Genomic DNA, 21,409 nt, shown 5'->3' with positions numbered 1-21,409 from the left:
AAGCAATGTTAGGCACAAATTACATTTAGCTTAATGTGATTATTAATGTGTGGTTAAAGCAGCAGATCAAAGAGTTAGAGCAGTTAGCCTGATCATTAACTTTGGCTTCCTCGAGATTTTAAAGACACAGTTTGAATGTAAAAAAGGCTCCGCTGAAGTTCTTCTGGCTATTCAGATAAACAGACATCTCGCCTGAGTCAAAATCTCAAAAGGGGCGGAGAGAAACATACTGAACACACCTAAATGCAGATGAGTGGGAAAGAGATAAGAAGTTTTTTTTTTTTTTTTTTTTTTTGGAACAGTCAAGTGCAACCAGCAGCTGTGACATTTTGGTAACTTTTATTGGATCTTTCTTTTTTTTTTTCCAGGTTTATTTCTGAAGTTGAGACTCTAAATCAGCCTGGAATAAAATAATAATTCACTACACTGGAGGCCTTGGGGCAAACAGGAACAAATAATTTGCGTGAACAAGGAAGCTTAAAATGAGGAAGAATTATTGATGAATGTATTATTTTCAGCAACTGGTTTCTCAATTAACATTTTTTATTTATTTATTTTTTTAACGGTCTGTGTCTTGTTTTCATAAAATTCAACTAGAAATCAATGGCTGATTTAAAAAAAAAAAGTCATCCAACTGAACCACTTCAGTCAGCTCAGTGGTCCACTGCTGCACCATATTTGATGACTGTATATTCCAGCATGAATACTGACTGGAGCTACGCCTGCTGTGGCTCAGGAGTATCCACGCTCCCCTTCATGATCAGCGATGAGTCTGCTTGTGACCTACAGTACATTAATATGCTCAGCAGAAAGAAGCCTCTTGGCACAAGGCATGCCGGCAGCGGCCCTTTAATGTTGGCAACTGTCAAAGCTTTGATTTGTGATTGATGAGCAAAGTCGGTGCAATAGCAGAGCGACACCACCAGTCTCTTGGTTGCCTTTCCACCCCAACAGGAAGCATGTGGCGTGATACTGTGACCTAGCTAGCCCTGCTCCTCTCATCTTCTCAGACTCCCACATCTGCCATTATTCCATTGAATTTGCTCTAAACGCAAAAAAAAAAGAAAAAAAAGAAAAGAAATAAAGAGATCAAGCATTTATTGACTGAGCAGGTTTAAACGCAACAAACACAGGACCTGAAAAGCGGTGAGCCTTTTATTTCCTCCTGAGATCTCAGAATAATAATGTGCACATGCTATTTATTAGATACGCCAAGATAAAACCTGCTCTCAGCTCGTCTTTACAATAAATACAGCGCCACAGCCTACTGTTTCCACAGTGACCAGCATGTTACATTAGTGAGACATGCTGTCCCTTTATCCAGCTTTAAACGTACATTAAAACTATCTGAGAAAAAGTGCCAGCTTACGGTATGCATTTGGCAAACAGACTCTCCTCCTTATATTGAACGCCAATGGAATGAATGTAAAATATGTCTTAATGAGAGGTTATGATTGTTGGCAAATAGTGTGAGTGAATTAATTAATCTGCATAGAAACTATATGAATACTTTTTTTTAATGCGTCTGTGCTGTGTAAACGCTCATCAGACGCATTCAATTTAAAATCTTTTTTTTTTAGTGCAACCACTTTCATTATGTCTGTATGTGCAATATACAAACTATAAAAGTATTTTATGGCACTGTTCCCTCAAATGTCTACTTTAAAAAAATATATTTTTGCTTTGTTTTTTAGTAAATGAGCAAGACCTGACTTGTGAGAAAAATAATAATAATAATAATAATAAAAAAACTCAAAACTTACTAATTGCTCCTTTCATCTATCCAATTAAAAACAGAATTTTAATCCAAGTAGTTTATTTCTTGTTTTGATTGCTCATCGTGTGCCACAGCTTTTTAATCAGGACAAAAAAATGTAAGTATCGCATATTAATTCTCCACTGTGGAACGAGGCGTTATTTACACTTCTGCTTTCTGTCCCTCTCCCCCAGCACAGGGCTCCTCTTGGGCCAACCCTGCAGTGACTGGCTGGGCTTAATTGACAACCACACCAAGAGGATGTGTTGGCAAAGTTAGCCACTAACTGCTAACGTTTTCAATCCATAGCCGCTCAGGTGTGCATGTGTGGGAGGGTGCGAGGAGGTTGTTAAAATGGTGCCGGGGATCAATAGGATGCTGTTGTTAGTGAGAGACCTTTCAAGGGAAACATCAGTAAGGTGGCATCACAAGTTGTCATGTGTGATGTTTGTGAAATGTATCTGGAATGTCTCTACCTTCAGCGGCTTGAATAAACAGTCAGCAGCGAGGGCTCGGATCCCCTACATTTCCTGTAATAAAATAACTCGCTCGCATGAGGTAATCTCACCCTTACCCAAATGAGATGGTAATGCCTTCTCTCAGGGAATTCAGCAACACACAGCAGTATCTAGACGGAGGCTGTGCACCTCAAATGGGACTAATAATAGAGCCTCCACTCCCTTAACTTGCAATCTATATAATATACTTCAAAAATGAGATCAACTATATGGGTCAGTGGGATTTCTGTGAGGGGGAGGAAAAAATAAAAAGAAGAACCCAAATGAAAATATGCTCTGCTGACAACAGATCTAAGGAACGCAGCAGCTAATAAGAAAATTATTTGGGCTGGAGTAACGGCTCAGAACTTTAATTAACAAGGCTGGTTTTAACTGATTGAAAGGGAATACATGTCCACACTCACGCACATGTGAGCCTAATTATTTTCCACTCCTTGATTGTCTAAATAGGCTTTATAAATAAAAAAAAAATAAAAAAAAGCACAAGTGACTTGAAACGTTCAAAGGAAATTATTATAGAAATGGAAATGATCAAAGAGCACTCTTTCATAACTTCTGTGATCAGTGAGCCAGAATACACAGGGACTTCAGTCCTCCTCGCCACTGTGGTCTAGGTTTCACTTTAACTTGGGAGGAGACACATACGCACACACACACACACACACACACACAACACACCACACAACAACACACAACCACCCCACACACACACACCACCAACACCACCACACAACACACCACCCCAACAAGCACAGCTCCAGCCCCAACGCACAGATTTCTCTGGGAACAGTAAAAGACATTTATTGGGCCACATTTAAGCTCTGAAAGACCACGAAATCAAACACCTGATATAAGTGATATACTGTATGTTGTGCTATACTATGCTATATGATAATATATGTCATGCTATAAGTTATGCTATGGTATATCTCAGGCATCCTGGGAGATGAAGTTGCAATGTGCAACAATAGGCTTTTGTAGGACCTTTTTTTTTTATAATACACTATGAAATTGAATAATAAAATTTGTGTATATAGTGACTTTGCGTTGCCCCTGGCATCTTGTTCACAATTTTTTATGTAACCGGTTGGTGTCTTTACTTAATGTGTTGACATAAGAAAGTACATCTACAACATTTAAAAGCACAGTTTGTTTTTTACAGTACAGTTGTGGGGCAAATAAGCTGGAGAGGCAGCGGCATCTTTTTTGTTTTTTTTCTTCTGGTTTCACCTCCCGGTGTTAATCATGACCCCTCAGTGGTACATTGTAAATAAAGTTAATGTAGGGAGCGCCACCAGTGATGTGTTTGATAAAGCAGCTTTATTACCAGTCAAATGCAGTGCATACACAGTTTGATTCACAACACGTAGGCTTTTGGGTCTCTGATACATTAGAACTGTGAATGCTGTTCTTATGTGCTATATTGAATGATCGATTGTACAGCAGTGTTTACCGTTTCTGCGCGGCGTCATTTGTCTTGATGCACTCTTTCTGCTCTTCAGGAATGCAAGTTGCGCTGCTTCAGATGTAGCAACACAAAGCTGGTATTTATTTTGGTGCTTACAAAAGTTGAGCTGATATACAGTATGTGACAGCCCGGGTTGTGATTTCGTATTGGTTAAACCGTAGGCCCTTAATTTCCGTGGGAACTTTTTTGCAGCTCATTTCTTCTGTGACACACCCCGGTTACGCAACAATATTGCATAATTCTGTCAGTGACATAACGGAAGGAATACTGTGACATTCACGGCAGCAGCAGCAGCAGCAGCAGCAGCAGCAGCAGCAGACCTGATAACGTAAGCGGAGCTGAGGACTAATTACCTCAGCCATATCCCACTTTAATAATGGACAAGAAGGAGCCATGCCACACGCTCTTTTTGTGCATAGGAGATGGATTTTTGATCCCTCACCTCTTCCCGACACCTCGACAACACGATTATTCCCTGCGGTTCCAAACCACTGCCGTCAGTCCCGTCTTGTTCTTTTTGAACGTCATCTGTGGAAAGGTGTAAACTTCATAGTCAGCAGTGATACACCTGTGATGCTGGGACACAAATAGCTGCAGCTTTTTTTTTTTATGTTGACTGCGCACAAGTGCTCACACACCGACACAAACATGCACAATTACCGTACATCTAATTACCACATCACAGTACAGGCCCAATATAAGGTTATCTGAGTTATTGATTGTCTAATTGGCTAATTGCTCTCTCTCATGCCCCTTGTGTCCCTGTGGTATGTGGCTAAAGATAAATTTCCATCAATAGTTTTTCTTTTTTTTTTTACTTCAGAGGGACCTAAATGACACTTTGGTCTTTAAAGATTAGTGTACTGATGATTATAGACAAATAATAATACTAAAAAACAACAGGTCATCTTACGTGCCTTCCTGTTGCCTCAGTGCTTCTGTCTGTCTCATGCACTTCAGGGTCAACACCACACCAAATCACATTTGTCCCCTCCATTAATGTCACAGCCTTAATGCAACATATCATCACAGCGCAAAGCTTGGTCTAACTGTAATTGAAAAGGCCCAAGGGGAATTCCTGGGTTGTGTGTGGGGCCCCTTATTCCCCACCATTCTACATCCATCATTGTGGAGTTAGGCCCCAGGGTGATCTTGTATTGCTGAGGGTTAACAGCGAGATTGCCATGCATCCTCACTTACAGCTCTCTAAAACGTGGCCTCTTGGGCCCCCCCTCCCCTCCACTACTGCTACAAACACAAGCTATCGTTTGGAAACTACACACGGAATCATGTCCAGTACATATCAATTTGACTGCCACGTACCAAAGAGTGCAAGCTTGAGCGCCTCAACACATCCATGTTCAGAAAATGGATGGACTTCAATGGCGACGCGATCAGAAACAGAATCCTTCCTTCAGATGTCGAGTTCACAGGCTTGATTACGCAGTCGCCTTGCAATGCGTACTGCAACAGATAAAATTAAACACTCACCATTACTTGCAGCTTTGAAACACCATGGATCGTGATCAGTGTGACGCCCCCCTCCCCCCCTTTTTAAGTTCAGCCTCAAATGACAGAGATTTGAGAAATCATACAAAAAATCTATATCTCACACAACAGAACAGAATTGTTGCTAATGGAAGGTGATAGTTTTGAGAGACAGCCGAGACCACAAGCACGAAAGATCTCTTTGCAATGTTTTTGTCAAATCTAAGGCAACATGCTCTTTAGGAGTCACAATCAAAGCCTTTGCAACATTTTCAAACAAATGTATCAAATGCATTTTGTAGAATGTGGATCATTAAGAAGAGACTCTAAAACTCTAAGATCATATACTGAAGAAATGTTCACACAAACAGATGAAGATAAAGGCATGAAGTCCTGCTCCAACAAGCAGATTTAAGCATATTCATATGGCTCTCCATGCATACATGAAAGCCACCAGCTGCCCTCGCCGGAGAGTGCAGGACATTAATGCTCAGACTGGTTGATCTCTGATGACAAGGGTCTAGGGGAGGGATTAGAAGGAAGGGAACTAACGGTAGGGTCATTCCCTTAAAAAGATGGCTCTGAATCTCATAGGCCTGGAGCTTGCAGGAGTTGAAAGATCTTCAAAGGTCTCCTCACCCCACACAGACTTCTGTAACTCCCCAAAAACCTTGAAAGTATGAATGTTTGAAAGATGTGGAGTGTTGAAATATTATTTATTTTCCTTTTTGCGTTGCGACAGGAAGCACACAAAAAAAAGACAGAAAGAAAGACAGAAAATGCTACAGGCCACCATCTAAACTACATTTACTTTCAGTTAGTGTTTATTCTTAGTGCGAGATGATCATTGTCAGTCATATGGTTACCTCCTGAGCTTACCAGCTCATAGGAGACCATGAAAGTATTTCAAAATCTGGCTCATCAAAAACTGTCAAAATATCTGTTATGTAAGCCATGGATAATAAATGAAAAAAGAAAGAAGACATCTTTTTAAGAAACATCCACAGGGGTAAATCGCAATGCATCAAAAGACAAATATGTATTAGACATGAGGATAGGCGGGACCTTTCTCTCTACCCCGCTGTATGTTGGCCGTTGAGCCATTCTCTAGTTAGCTGCACCAATTTCTGTCAAATTCTGGTGGACAATAGACGGAGAGATGAACATTTTCAGCGGCTTGGGCTTAGGCTGACAGTGGAGCGACCACTGGGAGGACTAAAAAGGGGTCTAGTTTAATAAGCTCTGGTACAGACTGGACTACACAGGGGGTTGGCACCGCTGAAATCAGAAAGCTGCAGTGCAGATGATGATGAGAGAGAAATCTAAAGGATCAGCCCGGTTAAAGCGCAGCGCTGCTCCTCTACGTTGCTTTTCACCATTCTATGGTTAGTAAAGCACCTAAACGTGCATATGACTGCGGTGATTGCCCCGTCTTCCACGAGAGCCTTGCTTCTGATGTATGTGCTTTATAAGCCTATTAATTGTCAAGCTGTCAAATTAACACTGGCTTAGACATGAAACAGATTACCTTACTAATGTTCTCTGATAAGAAGTGACACAAGCTACACGTTCATTTCACTCCACCACTTCATCTTTGACAGATGTATTATATACAGTGTTTTACTTTAGAATCAATCTTTATTCATTTTTTACAATTGCCCTCATTATGCATTGTTAACATCATTTATGCCCGGATGCCAAACCCCTCTGTGGCGGCAATTCTTCAACCTGAGAGGGAATGTGACAAGGGAAAAAAAAAAAAAATCAAGCTGCAGTGCAGCTGCATCCAGTTTATCATGTGACGTTGCTATTTTTCATGGACAGTACAGCAGTGTGTAGGGAAAAAAAAACAGCAGTATGAATCAAGTTTCATGCATGTCTCTGGGAGAATCTGGTGGAGGATACCTACTTACCATGGAACCACACTGGCGGAGATTAGGGGGCCATCATGAAGGAGCCATAGAGGGTGAAGATAGCCAGGAGCTGCAGGGATAGAGATAGATGAGACAGAGGGACAAGAGGATCTGGCAAAAAAAAGGAGAAAAACCAGGGGGGCACAGAGGGGGTGGATGAAAAGAAAGCAAGTTCGAGAGCAAAAACACCACTGGCTTGACCTAGGGAGGATGGGGGGAAAGCCAGAGATCCAATTAAAAACACACTTGGTCACTTAGAGTCAAAGCTGACACAGCTTGTCCAGCCAGAGCCAAGTCCCTAAAACGCACTTGGAAAAGTATGGGAGCCGCACAGTGCAGCTACGCAAGATGTCATATGCGGTTATGATGATGCATAAAACTAAAGGCTCGTGTGACAAAGCAGCCCACCCTCTGATACACAGCTGGGGCTCGGCCCAAGCATGGCATAACAGTAACACGGTGGGGGTGGGAAGGGGGAGTTGTAATTGGGTGGATCCCAAGGTGAAATGGATGTATTTACGTTAAATTGATGTATACCTCTTTCCAAAATGGCGCCCGCGCTTGTTGCTAGGCAGAGAGCTCAAAAGTAAAGATGGCGGCAGACAAGTGGCAAACTGGGAAGCGGAGGTCTAATCAGTTGTGATTACTGGGGGGAAGGGCGTGGCAGGGTTCAGCATTTATAGAATCTTACTATGGCTTCGTCAGAACATACGACGAAACGGTGCCATGGTGCAGTCAGACAAATTCACGATTAGGTTGCCGCATTCCGGTTTTTCACCTCACATGACTGCAAACTATTCTGCTTATACAAACATGGAGACTTCTTTGAATTCAAAATAATGTTTGATCACCTCTATTATGTCTTATGTGGAGAGACGTTATTTTTAGAAAGAGAGCAGAAAAGGGCGGAATGTGACAGCGACGACAAGAGTTGAGGGTTTAGATAGGAGAGCTTTTAGACTCAAATATGGACTATCTTAAGATTACTTTAAAACAATAACAACTAACGCATTTGATGCAAGCAGTTGATAAAATTGCAATACAAGAGAAAATGACCCGATACATTTCAGTCATCACATCATTAAAGCACTACGGATCAAAGCCTACCAAGTTTGCTTCAATTTGCTTGAAGAAAGAACCACTTCACAATTTAAATATTTTACTACGCCGAGCACTTGAAATCATCTGTCTTAGGTCATATCACACTACTTAGACGTTAACTTCGACTCCATGAATACTTTTTTTATCCCAAGTAGGACTGATGCAGCATCGCCAATTCACTATTTATTAGCAGAAGCAAAAGAAAAAAAAAAAAAAAAAAAACCTAAAAAACTGGTTCAGACCGGTTGGCGTCTTATTAAAATCGAAGCGTGAGGACGGTTCTCACAAAAAGCCTCGGTGGAAAGTCAAAAACCAAAATTAACCGCGGCCAGCCTCGTGAGGGACTTGAAAAATGCATCATCAAAAATATCCGACTCTCCCAAAAGAGGTGTCCCCACGAGTACGATGTACCACATACTCCAGAACACACAGCAACACGGGATGTGCAAACAAGTTCGTCATAGATTCCACGCATCACCATCCCCAGAGAAAGTAGGCTATACAGTTAGCATATACGCGCTCCATTTTTAACGCTTCGCTAGGAAATATGGCAGGAGTAAAACCTTTTTATTTTCCTTTTTTTTTTTAACATAAATATCGAAAGCCTTTGCCACATGCATTCTGCCTCAGAAATGGCATCCAGATCCTAACAGCACCACAATCAAGTTCTCTCGAACTTTTCAAATATATGGTTACACTAGAAGGAAAACAGCATCTAATACTAATCTTGGACCACTTAGCCCACATATTTTTGTGGCGTCGAAATAACTTCTGCTCCACTAAAACCTTTCACTCGAAGACAGAACATACATACATACATTACAGCTAGTTAGCTGTCACATCACCTTACATTTCAAAGGAATGTAAAGTTAGCGCCCTTTTGACCAGATTTTCTCTTTGTATGTGTGAAGCTAACTGGTATATAGAATGGCACTCAACATTCACACTTTTAATGGTATGAAATGCTGACAGCTACAAAGAATAAAGCTTTGCTACTGGCGGTGGATAGGAGGTTTTTCCTCTTACATTATCCATCATAACTGTGCCCCATTTGACCTGCACAATAATCAAGGTATTTCTTTAGTTTCCCGAGCAGAACAGGGACGTAGACTCAGTGTGTGCATCGTCTTTAGGTACCAATTTCCTTTAAACATTGTTGAAGGTGGAATTTTTGAAAGAGGAAACAGAATGAGCAGCGCAACGCCAAAAACCCACTCAAGGCGAGTTGCTACTCTGTGCCGGGATTGGTCGTGAAAGTGAGTTTTTGCAGAGAAAGAGACGGACTTCATACGGAAATCTCCTCGGCTTATTCCTGTAAAAAAAATAAATAAATAAAAAAAAATAAGGAGGCGTTTGTTTAAATTTACATTCACAGTGGTACAAAATAAAAACAAGCAAACGTGAACAAATGTGCGCACTACTACTAGCAGTGTGCACACCCGAACAAAGCAAAAACAACATCTTATTTTTTTTCTTTTGTTTTTCTTTTGTTTTTTTATCAATACCCAAGTGAGACGAAACGCATACATGTGGTTTCTATAAATGACGTTTTAAACAGAGAAATCTTTCAATTCAGACTCAGTGTGAGGTGCCTAAAATTCTTTGGATGTAAAAGTCATTTAGAAGGAAAATAATTAGATTGCTTGTTCTATAAACTAATGGGGGTGATAATACTAGACTGTGTAGTTATTAGTGTATTGAGTGTGTGGAGGCAAGTTGGGTCATTTTTGCTGCTTGTTGACCTTCAGTGCACTTTCTGCATGCAGAAAGAGTGAAGTGAAGTAAAAATATGAAACCTGATTAATAGCAGGTAAAATCAGCAAAACTGAAAAGGCATTTAAGACGGAAATGATAGTAAGTTTTCTATACAAAGCATCATGACCTTCGTGGCAAATACACCTCTATTCCCCAAAAAAAAAAGAAAAAAAGAAAAAAAAAACTATCCACTGCGCATTTAAGAAAAATACATTCCGAGATGTTTTTGTTGTTTTAGCAACTCCTAGTTTATCACATTAGAGTTTAGTCATGGTTATTTAATGCTTCCTCAGTCAAATGAGTGGAATACAAACTTCTGTGCAGGAGACCAGAACACACCGTGCAGCCTTAGCTTGGACAAAATTGCAAACCTGCAAATAAGGCGCGGGCTACTATTTTTTTTTTTTTTTTTTTGTGAGAGAGCGAAACAAGAACAAAGTTTGAGTTCGTGATGAAAATGCATTGAATAGGTTACACACACGCGCCTGATCAAAGAGAATATAGACACTTTAATAAAATATAGGATACATAATTAATTATACAGTAGGCTTATGTACAGTAGAAGCGTATGCTAATTAAACGTTTTAATAGTAACACGAACACTGTGGTTTATACTCGCACTGGTCTTACTTTGCACAGAAATATGAAATAATCATATAATACAGAGAATGAGGGAGTGTAATGGAAAAAAGGGGAGAGTGGAACTTAGTCAAGAGAAAAAAAAATAAAATAAATAAATTAAAAAAAAAAGTACTGAGCCCCGCGGAATTTTAATTACAGACACATTTTTGCTGTAGGCCCACTACGCAGGCTTCGTGAGAAAAGATCTTGTAGATATTTATTCCATGTTGCCAAACACATAAGTCATGAATAATATTTCTATTCATCCTGAAGTACATTACACCTAGTTTACATTCAACAAAGACCCCTATAGTAGTTGGGGCTACATTCAGCAAGACGTTTCCTTTCACTTTCCCGGAATATATCCTAACTTCAGAAGACTCAACACGCAAATTGCAAACATTTTTTTTTTCATCGCTTAAGATGGATATCTTTAATAATACTGCAACACTGCAAACGATTATGCGTATAGGTTACACTTTTTTGACTTTTCCTATAACCCACTGTGGGGAGATGTACAGGCTACAAGCCAAACCCGACCAAAAAGGCCTCACAACGACAGATAAAGCTCGCCACATTTCGCAATGCAAGATTCAATAGGATGACTGCATGACAACGTGTCACAGAATATTTGACACAACATTCACAAAAGTACAGAGGGTAAAATGAATACATATTTAGGCTACAACATGAAAAAAAGGGCCCCAAAAGTGTAACTAGTCCACATGCGTCCCAGCGAGGACTCAGAGAGATGGGATGTTATTACATTGCTTTGGTGGGAAGGAGTCCACGCCGCTGTGGCATGTGTACCATCCATTGACGATACTTTTCTGAAAGGGAGAAGTGGAAGAGAAGGTCCTTGAGCCTTGGGCAAAAGTGTGACTTGTCTGGCTGCAAGGGTACTGAGAGGACTGGGACCTGTAGCCGCCTCTCTGTAGCAACAAAGGGTCCAAGAGGGGCTGTGACCTATGTGTGGAGTAGTCCAAACTGCTGTCAAACGTGTGATGGAAACGTGACCTCGGGGTCGACTCGTCTCGACTCTCTGGGGACAGGGGGACATCTTGAGTGGAGGTGGGTGGATGAGGGGGGCTGATCTGGGTCCCGTCCGAGGCCCGGGCTGACCTGCCCTCCGCAATGTGACCCCCGTCACCAGGACGCGCGTCGCCGCCTTTGGCGACGTGGGCCTTGTTGCAGTGGAGCTTCATATGCTTTCGCAGGGAGCTTGGGTGGGTGTAACACTTGTCGCAGCCCCTGACCTTGCACATGTAGGGTTTATCGCTGGAGTGCACATGAGAATGCTTCTTTCTGTCGCTGCTGTTCGCAAACCTCCGGTTGCAGCCCTCGAACTCGCATTTAAAAGGCTTTTCACCTAAACGTGCAAAGAGAGAAATGACGGCCAGTTACGAAAAGGCTTGTAGGACGTGTATGCTCTTTCTGTCCATTAAAGCTCATAATGACACAGACTAAGTCAATGGATGTGCACTCCACAAAGCCATGTCATATAAAAGGTATTCTAAACTTGAAAACTGAACATGGTTTCTGTCAACACAACGGCTGCATTATTTTTCTCTGCGCACAGAGTCGCTTAGTAAGTCTCATCAACATCGATTCTAAATGTCTCAGAACATTTAACAGTTAAATCGTTTCTCTAGGAAACCTTACGAGTCGTTCCAGTACACGAGTTCAAAAGTAGTTGCTAGAACTTTGCTGCAGCTCCAAATGCAACAAGTGCGGCGGGTTGTCTCCAGATTGAAGCAGCGAGGCTGTAGTTACGCATGCATTAAATTAACCTGTGGCGGCAATTGGAAAGATTGGTTTAAATTCACTTATCATGCACACGAGGAATTATGGCTATCAAGGTGCTAATTGGTCTTCCAGCGTAAAATTGCCCACAGCTGCGCGCTCTAGCGCATACACACTAATGTAAAACGGGACTATGCGTAAAATCTTGACTCAAAATAATTATAATGATAAAATAACTTGTGCAGTGTTTGCTAAATTACAGTTTGTGTCTCGTGGAGTTTCAAAACAATAAAAAATGCAATTAAACGCCATGCATGTGCAGTTGTGCATTAGCTTAAGAAATGCGTAATACCATAAAGCGTCTCTTTTTCTCTCACTGCTTTCATTAGCAAAACAATTTACACCAGAAGTAAAAGGAGGGACCAATAAATATAGTTTGTCCAGCCTTTTTTTCTCCGAGTGCTATTCAATCCATTCGTCAAATTAGAATTTAAATGCCAATAATTCATTGTAACCGCACTGCAATTCGTGACATGTGTGCAAATAAGAAGAAAACGGGATTGCACAATAAATCCCTTTAATGGGGAGTATTGGAGCGTTTACTCGTGCAAGTTGTGCAGCAAAAGAAAAAAAAAATAAAGAAAGTCTGGTTGTAAAGTGAAATGTATTTTTTTTTCACACAATCCCTCTGCTTCGTGACAATTAACTATCAGAGTGATGGAAGTAAAAAGAACACACGGTTATAAATAAACCCTCACCCTTAACTGTGACTCATACCGTTTACATTGAGGTCATCCCACTCACCTTTGCTCACATTTACTACTACAACACAACTCCTACATCACAGTGTGATGTGCTCTGTTAGTGTTCCTGCGCACAGGGGATGAGTCCCTGGGAGGCAGAGACAGCGTAACGGCTACGTCACAGCTCTCCGGTGTCCCGGCATTTATTTAATAATTTCTCTGAATGAAGTGGGAGAGACACCCAAACCGCTAGGCCTGCTGACTACACTCGTTTTCAACTGTCTTACTACTTCTCATCTGTGGTCCCCGCATGGAAACTACACATGCTTTTCTCCCGCAAGACAGGCATTAACGGAGACGGCAAGAAGCAGCACGGAAAGCTTTGCATAACAACATTTTTTATATTCTCAGAGTGTAGGCCTAAATAACACCAGCACAATAATAATAAAAAAATACATTAATATAATAATAATAATAATAATAATAATAATAATAATAATAGAAATAAAATGTATATATTGAAAATAAAAAGTATGTTCATACGGGTAAAAAAATGCTATATTATCAAATATTTATGAATGACCTTTATTATTTAAATTGAAAATAATGGCCACAGTTTCAATAATAGTTTATTTCACATTGCTATTAATGTTGCTGTTTATTACAAATATTAAATTCTACGTCGTATTATAATCGCCAACTGACCTGTGTGAGTCCTCTTGTGGATCTTTAGATTTTCTGATCTTGCAAAAACTTTCTCACAGCCGTGAAATGGGCAGGGAAAGGGCTTTTCCCCTGTGTGGACTCTGACGTGGTTCACCAGCTTGTATTTGGCTTTGAAAGGCTTCTTGTCTCTCGCACAATTCTCCCAATGACACACATATTCAGAGTGCTCTGGTCCTCCGACATGCTCCACTGTCACATGGGTGACAAGTTCATACATGGTCCCGAAGGCTCTGCAGCAAGGCAGCTTCCCAGCCCCCTCTTGGCCGTCACTCCACTTGCACACCAGCTCATGCTTCACTATTTGTTTAGAGCACCTGAGGAAAGCGTCGCCTCCTCCACGCTGAATTGCCATGTTCAGGGGTTTGTACAGACCCAGGAATTGTGTGACAAGTTGCTGGCCGTTTCCCTTGGGGCTGATAGTTTGGCCATAAGGGTGAGTCCGGGTGAGGAGGTCGCCAGGTAGACCCAGCATCATCTGGCTTCCGAAATCTCGAGATGCGTCGGTGGAGGCGTGGGCCTGCTCCTGATAACTTGTGAAAAAACTGTGGCTTCTGTTGTCTCTGCAGCCAGGAAAGTCACGATACCTTCCAATCCCACCATGATGGTTAGCTCTTGTTGCCAGTTGATCAGTGACGGGTGGCATGCCGGCTCCAGGAAGATTGGCTCCAATGATAATGCCCCTAGGGCTGTGCTCTAACCGGTGACTGGGGTATCCAGAGTCTGAAAAATTGGGAACCGAATGGTCAACATATGCACTGGACCTCGTCTCGGGGTAGTCTCGCAAATTGTGCGAGGGGCAGACTTTTAAGGAACTGCCAGTGGGGTGTCCCATGTGCTCTCCTGCCAAAGGTGGCAGCACCACGCTGGGTTCAGTATTGCTCTCCCCGGGGTTGACGCAAGAGAGAGGGCAGCCACTAAACCTCGAAAGGCTTGTCATGTTTTGTTGTGAGTTTGGCTATGAGTTTGCAAAATCAACCAATTCAGCAGTCAGGATACACCTAGAAATTCTGTTTCCATTTTCCTTCTTGTATATCATCTGCATGTGAAATTCTTGGCCGTGAACTTCGCAGAAGTAGGAACCAGACTCAATTTCGTTAAAGTTGGTGTGAGTCCCATGCCGTTCACTTTGCCCTCTTGATTTGTGGCAATAACCGTGGTAGTAAAAATGCTTCGAAACAGGCCATGGTGCAATATAAAAGCACAGCAGGCAAACCTGCTTTTAAAAAGGGAGCTTTGGGATTGGTTGGAATGCGCCGTGATTGACAGGCGCTGGGTTTGTTTTAAAAGGGACACGCAGGCGTTCACTGCACGACTCCGTTTTCAAATATCGCAGAGAAAATGCTTTGAAATGTGCCGCGATACTCCCAAATATTACTGCCTCTTTAACTTCAGGCGCCTTCTCATGAGACCCCATCTCTAATTCTCTGCATAGGAGAAATGTACAGGTTAATGTGTAATACTAATCATCTGGCCGAAGTCAAGTGATTCAATGCAGACAAGAGCAAAACACGACACAATCACAGTCTCCACTGCCTTTTATTTCACTGCAATCTTGCCAAAGCAAATGCCCCACTGTTGCCTTGCGAGAATAATAGAGAGACCGGTCTGTGCGTGTCTGGGCCAATTACTGTCAAGACTTTTTGAGAGGAATGCCTTACTTAAAACGAGTGAAAGTTACAGAGAACTAATTCTGGGAATTAAATCAGTTATTTGAAATGATAATAATAATAAAATAAAATAAAAAACATTTGCACACCATTAAAATGCATGAGCACGCAGATTAAAGCAGCGTTACTGTATATTATACTGACAACTTTTGCGTTTCACTTTAATTATTTTCATAATAAAATGACCTGTTAACCTAATATGTTACGGGGGAAAAAAGAAAAATCTTTGATAAAGCAACAAGTTGCCTACACGTAGAACAGGACACTTTTTAGATAATAATCTTACAGTAAAAAACTTGAGACATTTTCAGTGTCAGAACAGGGTGAACTATTTTACACCATTTCTGAACCTAAACTTTTTCTCATTAAGTCTAAATAAATTAATAATCTCCAAATGTGCAGCCCTGCGCCTCACTCACTGGCTGGCACAAATGTTAAGGGAAAAAAAATAAAAAAAAATCGTTACGTAAAATGTAAATTTAAAACGTGGCAGACAGCAGTGGATATGCTTCTCTGTTCCTAGGAAACTTAAACTTTTTTTTTTTTTTTTTAACTTTGGGGTGCTGTGAGGACAGCAGCTCCAGCTCTCCACGCTGCTCTAGTGCTACACATATTTCTGCACGTCTCCTCTGGCTTTACCAACGCATTTTATTCCACTTTCCTTTATCTGTTGCTTTTATTTAAATCTACCCGACAGTGGCCCATGCTCCGTACTACAGTTTTTTAGGTTTAAGGTGAAAACTCCTCTAATTTCCAAAGAGAGTAGCTGCAGGATTTTTCTAACATTTTTTGGGAAAATAAATAAATAAATAATAATAACAATAATAATAAATGGACAATAATATTTCAAAAGAAAATCCCGTTTCCACATTGTTAGGCTGACGTCACCTGCAGTGGGTCCCAGGCAGAGACAAAGCCAAGGGGCCCACTTGACATTAAGTGCTGCAAAACAGTCGACGGGCCCAGAACTGGCCTTATTCCGTCATGATTGTAATGGACGCTCGTGTTTGTCAACCTTTAACCTCGTGCGTTTCCGAAAATGATTGAGGATTGAAGGCCAGTAAATAAAAGTTTCCAATCCGTCATTCATAAAGGTTAAATGAGTGACAGACATGTGCTACAAATAATTCCAGTTCCTTATCTGCAACAACAACCACCTCGAAAAAACAAAAAAACTAATTGTGGACTGAAGATTGTCTACATTGACTGCACTTTTATGATTTACCATGATATTGCGGTTCTCACAGCAAGTGTAGTGAGAGCTATAGGCCTGATTCATTAGACTGTGATATATTCCTAATGGACTGTTAAATGACTAACATTATTAAATGCTAATAACAGCTGAATTTGCTAAAATGTTAAAATGATCCTTAATGTGTTCAGGAGTTAATTAAGGTTTGGCCTATTAACTAGTGTACATATTAAGCCTCCTCATTTCTCTGGAAGTGTGGTAATAAAAAGTGATCAACTAAATAAGGAACCATCTCAAATTGTAATTTCATTAGTTTAAAATTTGACAAATAAAAATTTGAACAAAATTAAAATGACGTTGAGGCGGACAGATTACACCTTTGAGCCAGAAGAAATAAAATTAAAGGCGTGATTAAAATGACTTCTACACATGTTGTCACTTAGTTGAGGACTTTTATCATGTTATTATGAGAGATATCAAGTCTTATTTCTTTTAAGAACAGGCCGAGTCCTTTACGGTGAAGCATTTTAAATGTGAAAACCGCACATATATTTATACAACTTCACTTTAAATATCTACATCGTGACAAATTTTTAACATTTTGACATTTGAAGTCTGGAGCTTTATGAGGCTGGCCATTTGTTTTGGTTGCTCAGCAAGCCAGATAAAACATTACTGACTCCCAACAATCAAACCATTCATGTCAAGGAACGTGCTTTACATCCGTGAGGTCAAAGTCACTCCTAGTACAGTGAATATGCGCCAAATAGGTTTTGCTAAAAACGTTGCGGTGCACAGATAAAATATAACATAAGTCAAAAACCTAATTTAGAGTATAACGCCGTGTCGTAAACTGGACTGAGAAGTCAGCTGGTTTGAGAATTCTTTAAAATAATGGCACTTTTTTGAAAAAAAATTTTAAAAAGAAGCATTTGCAAGAAACACGCAAATAAATATACACGTAAATATACATATTTATCCCTTAATCTGTCTATTTATCATTATTAGCGTTCTGTATCACTTTGTGCTACAGTACGTGATGCATCGCAACTGAAAATAATAAAGAGAGAAAACACAAAATTATTCCAAGTTCCCAAGGTCTTATGCCTGTAACAGCCTATGTGAGTATTTGTGCATGGTGTTTAAACAACTGCACATGGTGTGCTAAGAAATGATAATTGATGAGGGATGGCAGTACACACTCTTGCCATGACTTTATGAAATTTAGATGAATTAACAGGTTTGGGATGAGTCCATTTGGAGACAGATGCTCCAGTAAATCACAGCAAGAAGTCAATTAGCCCTCTCCATCAGCCATATGAAGGCGAACTCCTAATGCTGTAGTCACTCAGGGCCCAACTGACCATAAAAGCTATGAAATTTGAACAACGAGCAACCCAGTTATTATGGTACTGTATACAGCTATGAAGCTGTGAAGAATAGCATGAAGCAGACATTGGAACATTTCTCCATTGCTAACCTTATACACAGCACAAAGATAGGCCCAATGTGACACACCATGCTTCGCATTGTTAGATTCCACATTACAACATCTGACAGTGGTTAAATGTATTTGAAAACAATGCACAGTGTCACGCGTTTGCTTTCTCAAAGCATTCGGAAAATACGTGGATGCATCTGTTACATGCGTGAAACAAATATGAGTCAAAAGAGGTAGCACGTTTTCTTCTGGGACTGCATGAAAACTCCTGCCTGAATTCTACGAGTATGAAGCGGAACCTGAGCCTTAAGGTCCGCAGAACGTAAGATAACTTCCACATTCACACCATTCAGCAACACCGAGCACAGTTCATCTGCCATTAAAATCAAGAAATATCAGTTCTGATATACTACACTGACCCACAGCAAATTCTGCAAGTTCATGCAGCGACCATTCGAGCAAAACACTGAATCACAGTGTCATTCATGCAACTGTGCCTCTGGCATATAGTCGTCATTTTCTGATGACCGCAGAAAACACAATATATGTGCAGATACATAATAAATGTAAGTAAGTAATTTCCATTGTTTATGGGAGAATTCACTCTTGTCTGGTCACTACTGAGTTAACTTCAAGTCTACAAACTTGTCCATAGCACTAGTGGCCTAAGCCAGCCAAGCACAGTGTGGGCTACAGGCCAGACAACATGGACTGAAAATAATAATAATAATAATAAAAAAAATACTCAGCTTTGCTGCAAGAAAAAACAAAGGGGGGAAAGATTGTGCTCCTATTGGGCAATTTCTCCACACAAGAAAATATCATGCATCTAGGTCACTTATCAATTTATGCTTCCAAATAATCTTTCTAACTGCTGCCTCTATCACACCTAGTTAGAATAAATGTACAAATGTGAGCAGTTTACCATTTAGGCTGATGGGCATGTTCTGCTCTTTTCCAGCAGCATGGGCCTACTGTCACAGAGGTATGCACACGAAAATATTCTGATATTTTAAGGTAACGCGCATGCTCAGTTGGACGAAGATTATGTTATAACCATTGGGCTATCCCAACGCCCAATGAGGTGGTCTCTGCAGAAATAACTAAATAATCAAATTATATACACCGCAGTCCTGCAGAAAAACGTGCTGTAATTCAACACGCTGGATTTACGGATAAATTGTAACTAAATGTTATAAACCGCCTCACGCTTTGTGTTGATTGAAGAAAACAAACCGGGTATGATTATACGAATAAATATTTTATGCGGTGAAATACTGCAAGGATTGAAATAAATACACACATATGGATGATAAAAAAAAAAACGTCTTTAGAAAATGTATCTAAAATTAAATAGCATAGTTTTTTTTTTTTTTTTTTTTTTAAATAAATGCCACAGAGGAAGGCGATCTGCTCCAGCAGCGATATCAGATATTTCTGGTGTGTGTGAGACAAACGGTTAACAAACCTGCAGCCACAAAACACCTTTACAAAGTTCTACGTCCACTCCTTTATAAGTGCCCCTTTCTCTATTTTTCTCTATTGTTTAATATATATATATATATATATATATATATATATATATATATATATATATGTGTGTGTGTGTGCACACACACACGCACACACATATGCAACAAGGCAAGCAGCTCCTTTCCAACATGAAGCAGCATATGAAAAAAATGAAAAGGACCTGTAAAACGTTAGTAAGCAAGTCTAATTGTTACTTTTCGCGTTTTGATGATAACCTGAATAATTACAAATTGAGTGCTTTAAGTCTGAAGCTCCCCCCACTTGACAAATCCACATTTGTGGAATTAAATAATAAAACATTCGCTAAATGCCACTTTATCCGAGGAGATCAGCAGCAGTTTCAAATTTAACTCTCAAGCAACAGTTGCTTTACATTAGGCCGAGCTGTTGACAGCTCCCCCTTTTCTCAGCAAGAGCTCAGTGCCTACGCTGCTCCGTCGCTCACAAACATTTGTGACTCATGTAAACCATGTCACTTAATTATTTCATAGCGATAATATGGCTGCAAATACGCGGCGCGTAACCTTAAGTGGCGAACTGGAGCCTTCGCGTTTCAACAAGCCAATAAAATATGGAGGGCATATAGGGAAACTTAACGGGCTGCTTGTCACTTGTGAAAGTTCAGAAAGGTCGCAATAAATCTGTGTGTGTGTGTGTCTCAGTGTGTAGGCCATGCGTTTTTTTGTGTAGGTGCTCGTGTGCGTGCACGCGCATACTGTGTGCCGTGTGAGAAGACGAGTGTGTGAGAGCGAAGGGGGGAGTAAACTGCGAGAGGCTTCGTGGAGGGAGAGAGAGGGAGAGAGATAAAGAGAAGGAGGGAGAGAGAGGGAGGGAGAGACAGGCTCTCAAACAGGAAAAAAAGGAGAGAGTAGCTTACGCAGGAAAAAGGTGAAGTTGCTTCAAGTTGTTGAGGTTAGGTACAAAAAGCGCAAGAGTTGTATGGTCATAAAAAAAAGAAAAAAAAACAAAAAAAAAAAAGGAAGAGGAATGCGGGTCCTCGCAACAATTAAATTAACATATGAGTAACAGGCCTAAATAGTGCGCAGCCTAAGTTCACTCCAAGAAAACCAAATCCCACGCAACCTCCTAAACAGGCTATGATAAAGTGTAGATTTACACACCACCGCAGAAAGCGGTCCACACAGGCCTCTCCCGTTTCTAGCACAGAAACACGACGGATAAGTAAGAAAACTCACCTTTTCAATCTATAACTCTTTCTCGACGAAATGTTCTGAGAGTGAATGCGGTAGGATGAGGGCTAGAGCAGAATGAAGGACTGATTTGATTTTTTTTTCCTTTCTTTTTTTGGGTCCAGATCCCCCTAAAATAAAGAATGTGAGCAGCTCCTTCCTGGGACAGATTGAAGGGGAAAGGATGTGAAAGGCTTGGAGTTAAAAAGCGCCGCTTGAAGCACTCAGCGCGTCTCTGAACTTGATCAGATTTTATGTGTCCTGCAGCGAGTCAGCGGCAGCCCTGTGAAACTTGCTCAATGGCACGAATTTTTTGGCTGAGCGAAAAAAAAAATCTCAGGATATTACAATTACTGCCATCTTTCTTTCTGTCTTTTATTCCTCCGTCTTACACCCTATAGAGCTTTTGCAAAAGAAAGAAAAAATACCCCCCTCCCCTTCCAAGCGGCTTCAAGAAAGCCACATTTTGGAACTGCGCCAAGTACATTCAAGTTTTCAGTTAATAAGAGCCAAACTGGTCACATGAAAGAGAAAAATAAGAGATAAGTCAGATA

General features: G+C 40.6%; 1 protein-coding gene and 1 long non-coding RNA gene across 3 annotated transcripts in view; both read right to left on the bottom strand.

The window, feature by feature from the left end:
* Positions 1-21,409, bottom strand: part of LOC125007878 — a 75,307-nt gene that overhangs the window by 11,995 nt on the left and 41,903 nt on the right. Inside the window, exons 1-4 of one of the 2 annotated variants that reach the window (XR_007112815.1) lie at positions 20,862-21,214; positions 7,144-7,254; positions 5,066-5,206; positions 4,185-4,270 (exon numbers count right to left, since the gene is read on the bottom strand). This is a non-coding gene — a long non-coding RNA (uncharacterized LOC125007878). Of the gene's footprint in view, positions 1-4,184; positions 4,271-5,065; positions 5,207-7,143; positions 7,255-20,861; positions 21,215-21,409 lie in introns of those variants that run through there. The other variant, XR_007112814.1, reaches the window with a different exon arrangement.
* On the bottom strand, positions 10,489-14,982 carry zic6 (zic family member 6). The gene is made up of 2 exons (XM_047584765.1): positions 13,812-14,982; positions 10,489-11,989 (listed from the first exon to the last, which is right to left on the bottom strand). The coding sequence occupies exons 1-2, from the start codon at positions 14,767-14,769 to the stop codon at positions 11,364-11,366; spliced, it is 1,584 nt and encodes a 527-aa protein (XP_047440721.1). The 5' UTR covers positions 14,770-14,982; the 3' UTR covers positions 10,489-11,363.

Source organism: Mugil cephalus, chromosome 5 (genome assembly GCF_022458985.1).
Source record: "Mugil cephalus isolate CIBA_MC_2020 chromosome 5, CIBA_Mcephalus_1.1, whole genome shotgun sequence".
Lineage (NCBI taxonomy): Eukaryota > Metazoa > Chordata > Actinopteri > Mugiliformes > Mugilidae > Mugil > Mugil cephalus.
The sequence above is the reverse complement of the archived record's forward strand: the minus strand, read 5'-3'. Positions and strand labels throughout refer to the sequence as shown.

What these genes read in the sequence shown, in the direction of transcription:
- zic6 (XM_047584765.1), bottom strand. Translation starts at nt 14,769, where the DNA reads ATGACAAGCCTTTCGAGGTTTAGTGGCTGCCCTCTCTCTTGCGTCAAC. An exon ending in CCACAAGAGGACTCACACAG is followed by an intron (nt 11,990 to 13,811) that starts GTCAGTTGGCGA and finishes TTGCACGTTTAG; the next exon opens with GTGAAAAGCCTTTTAAATGC.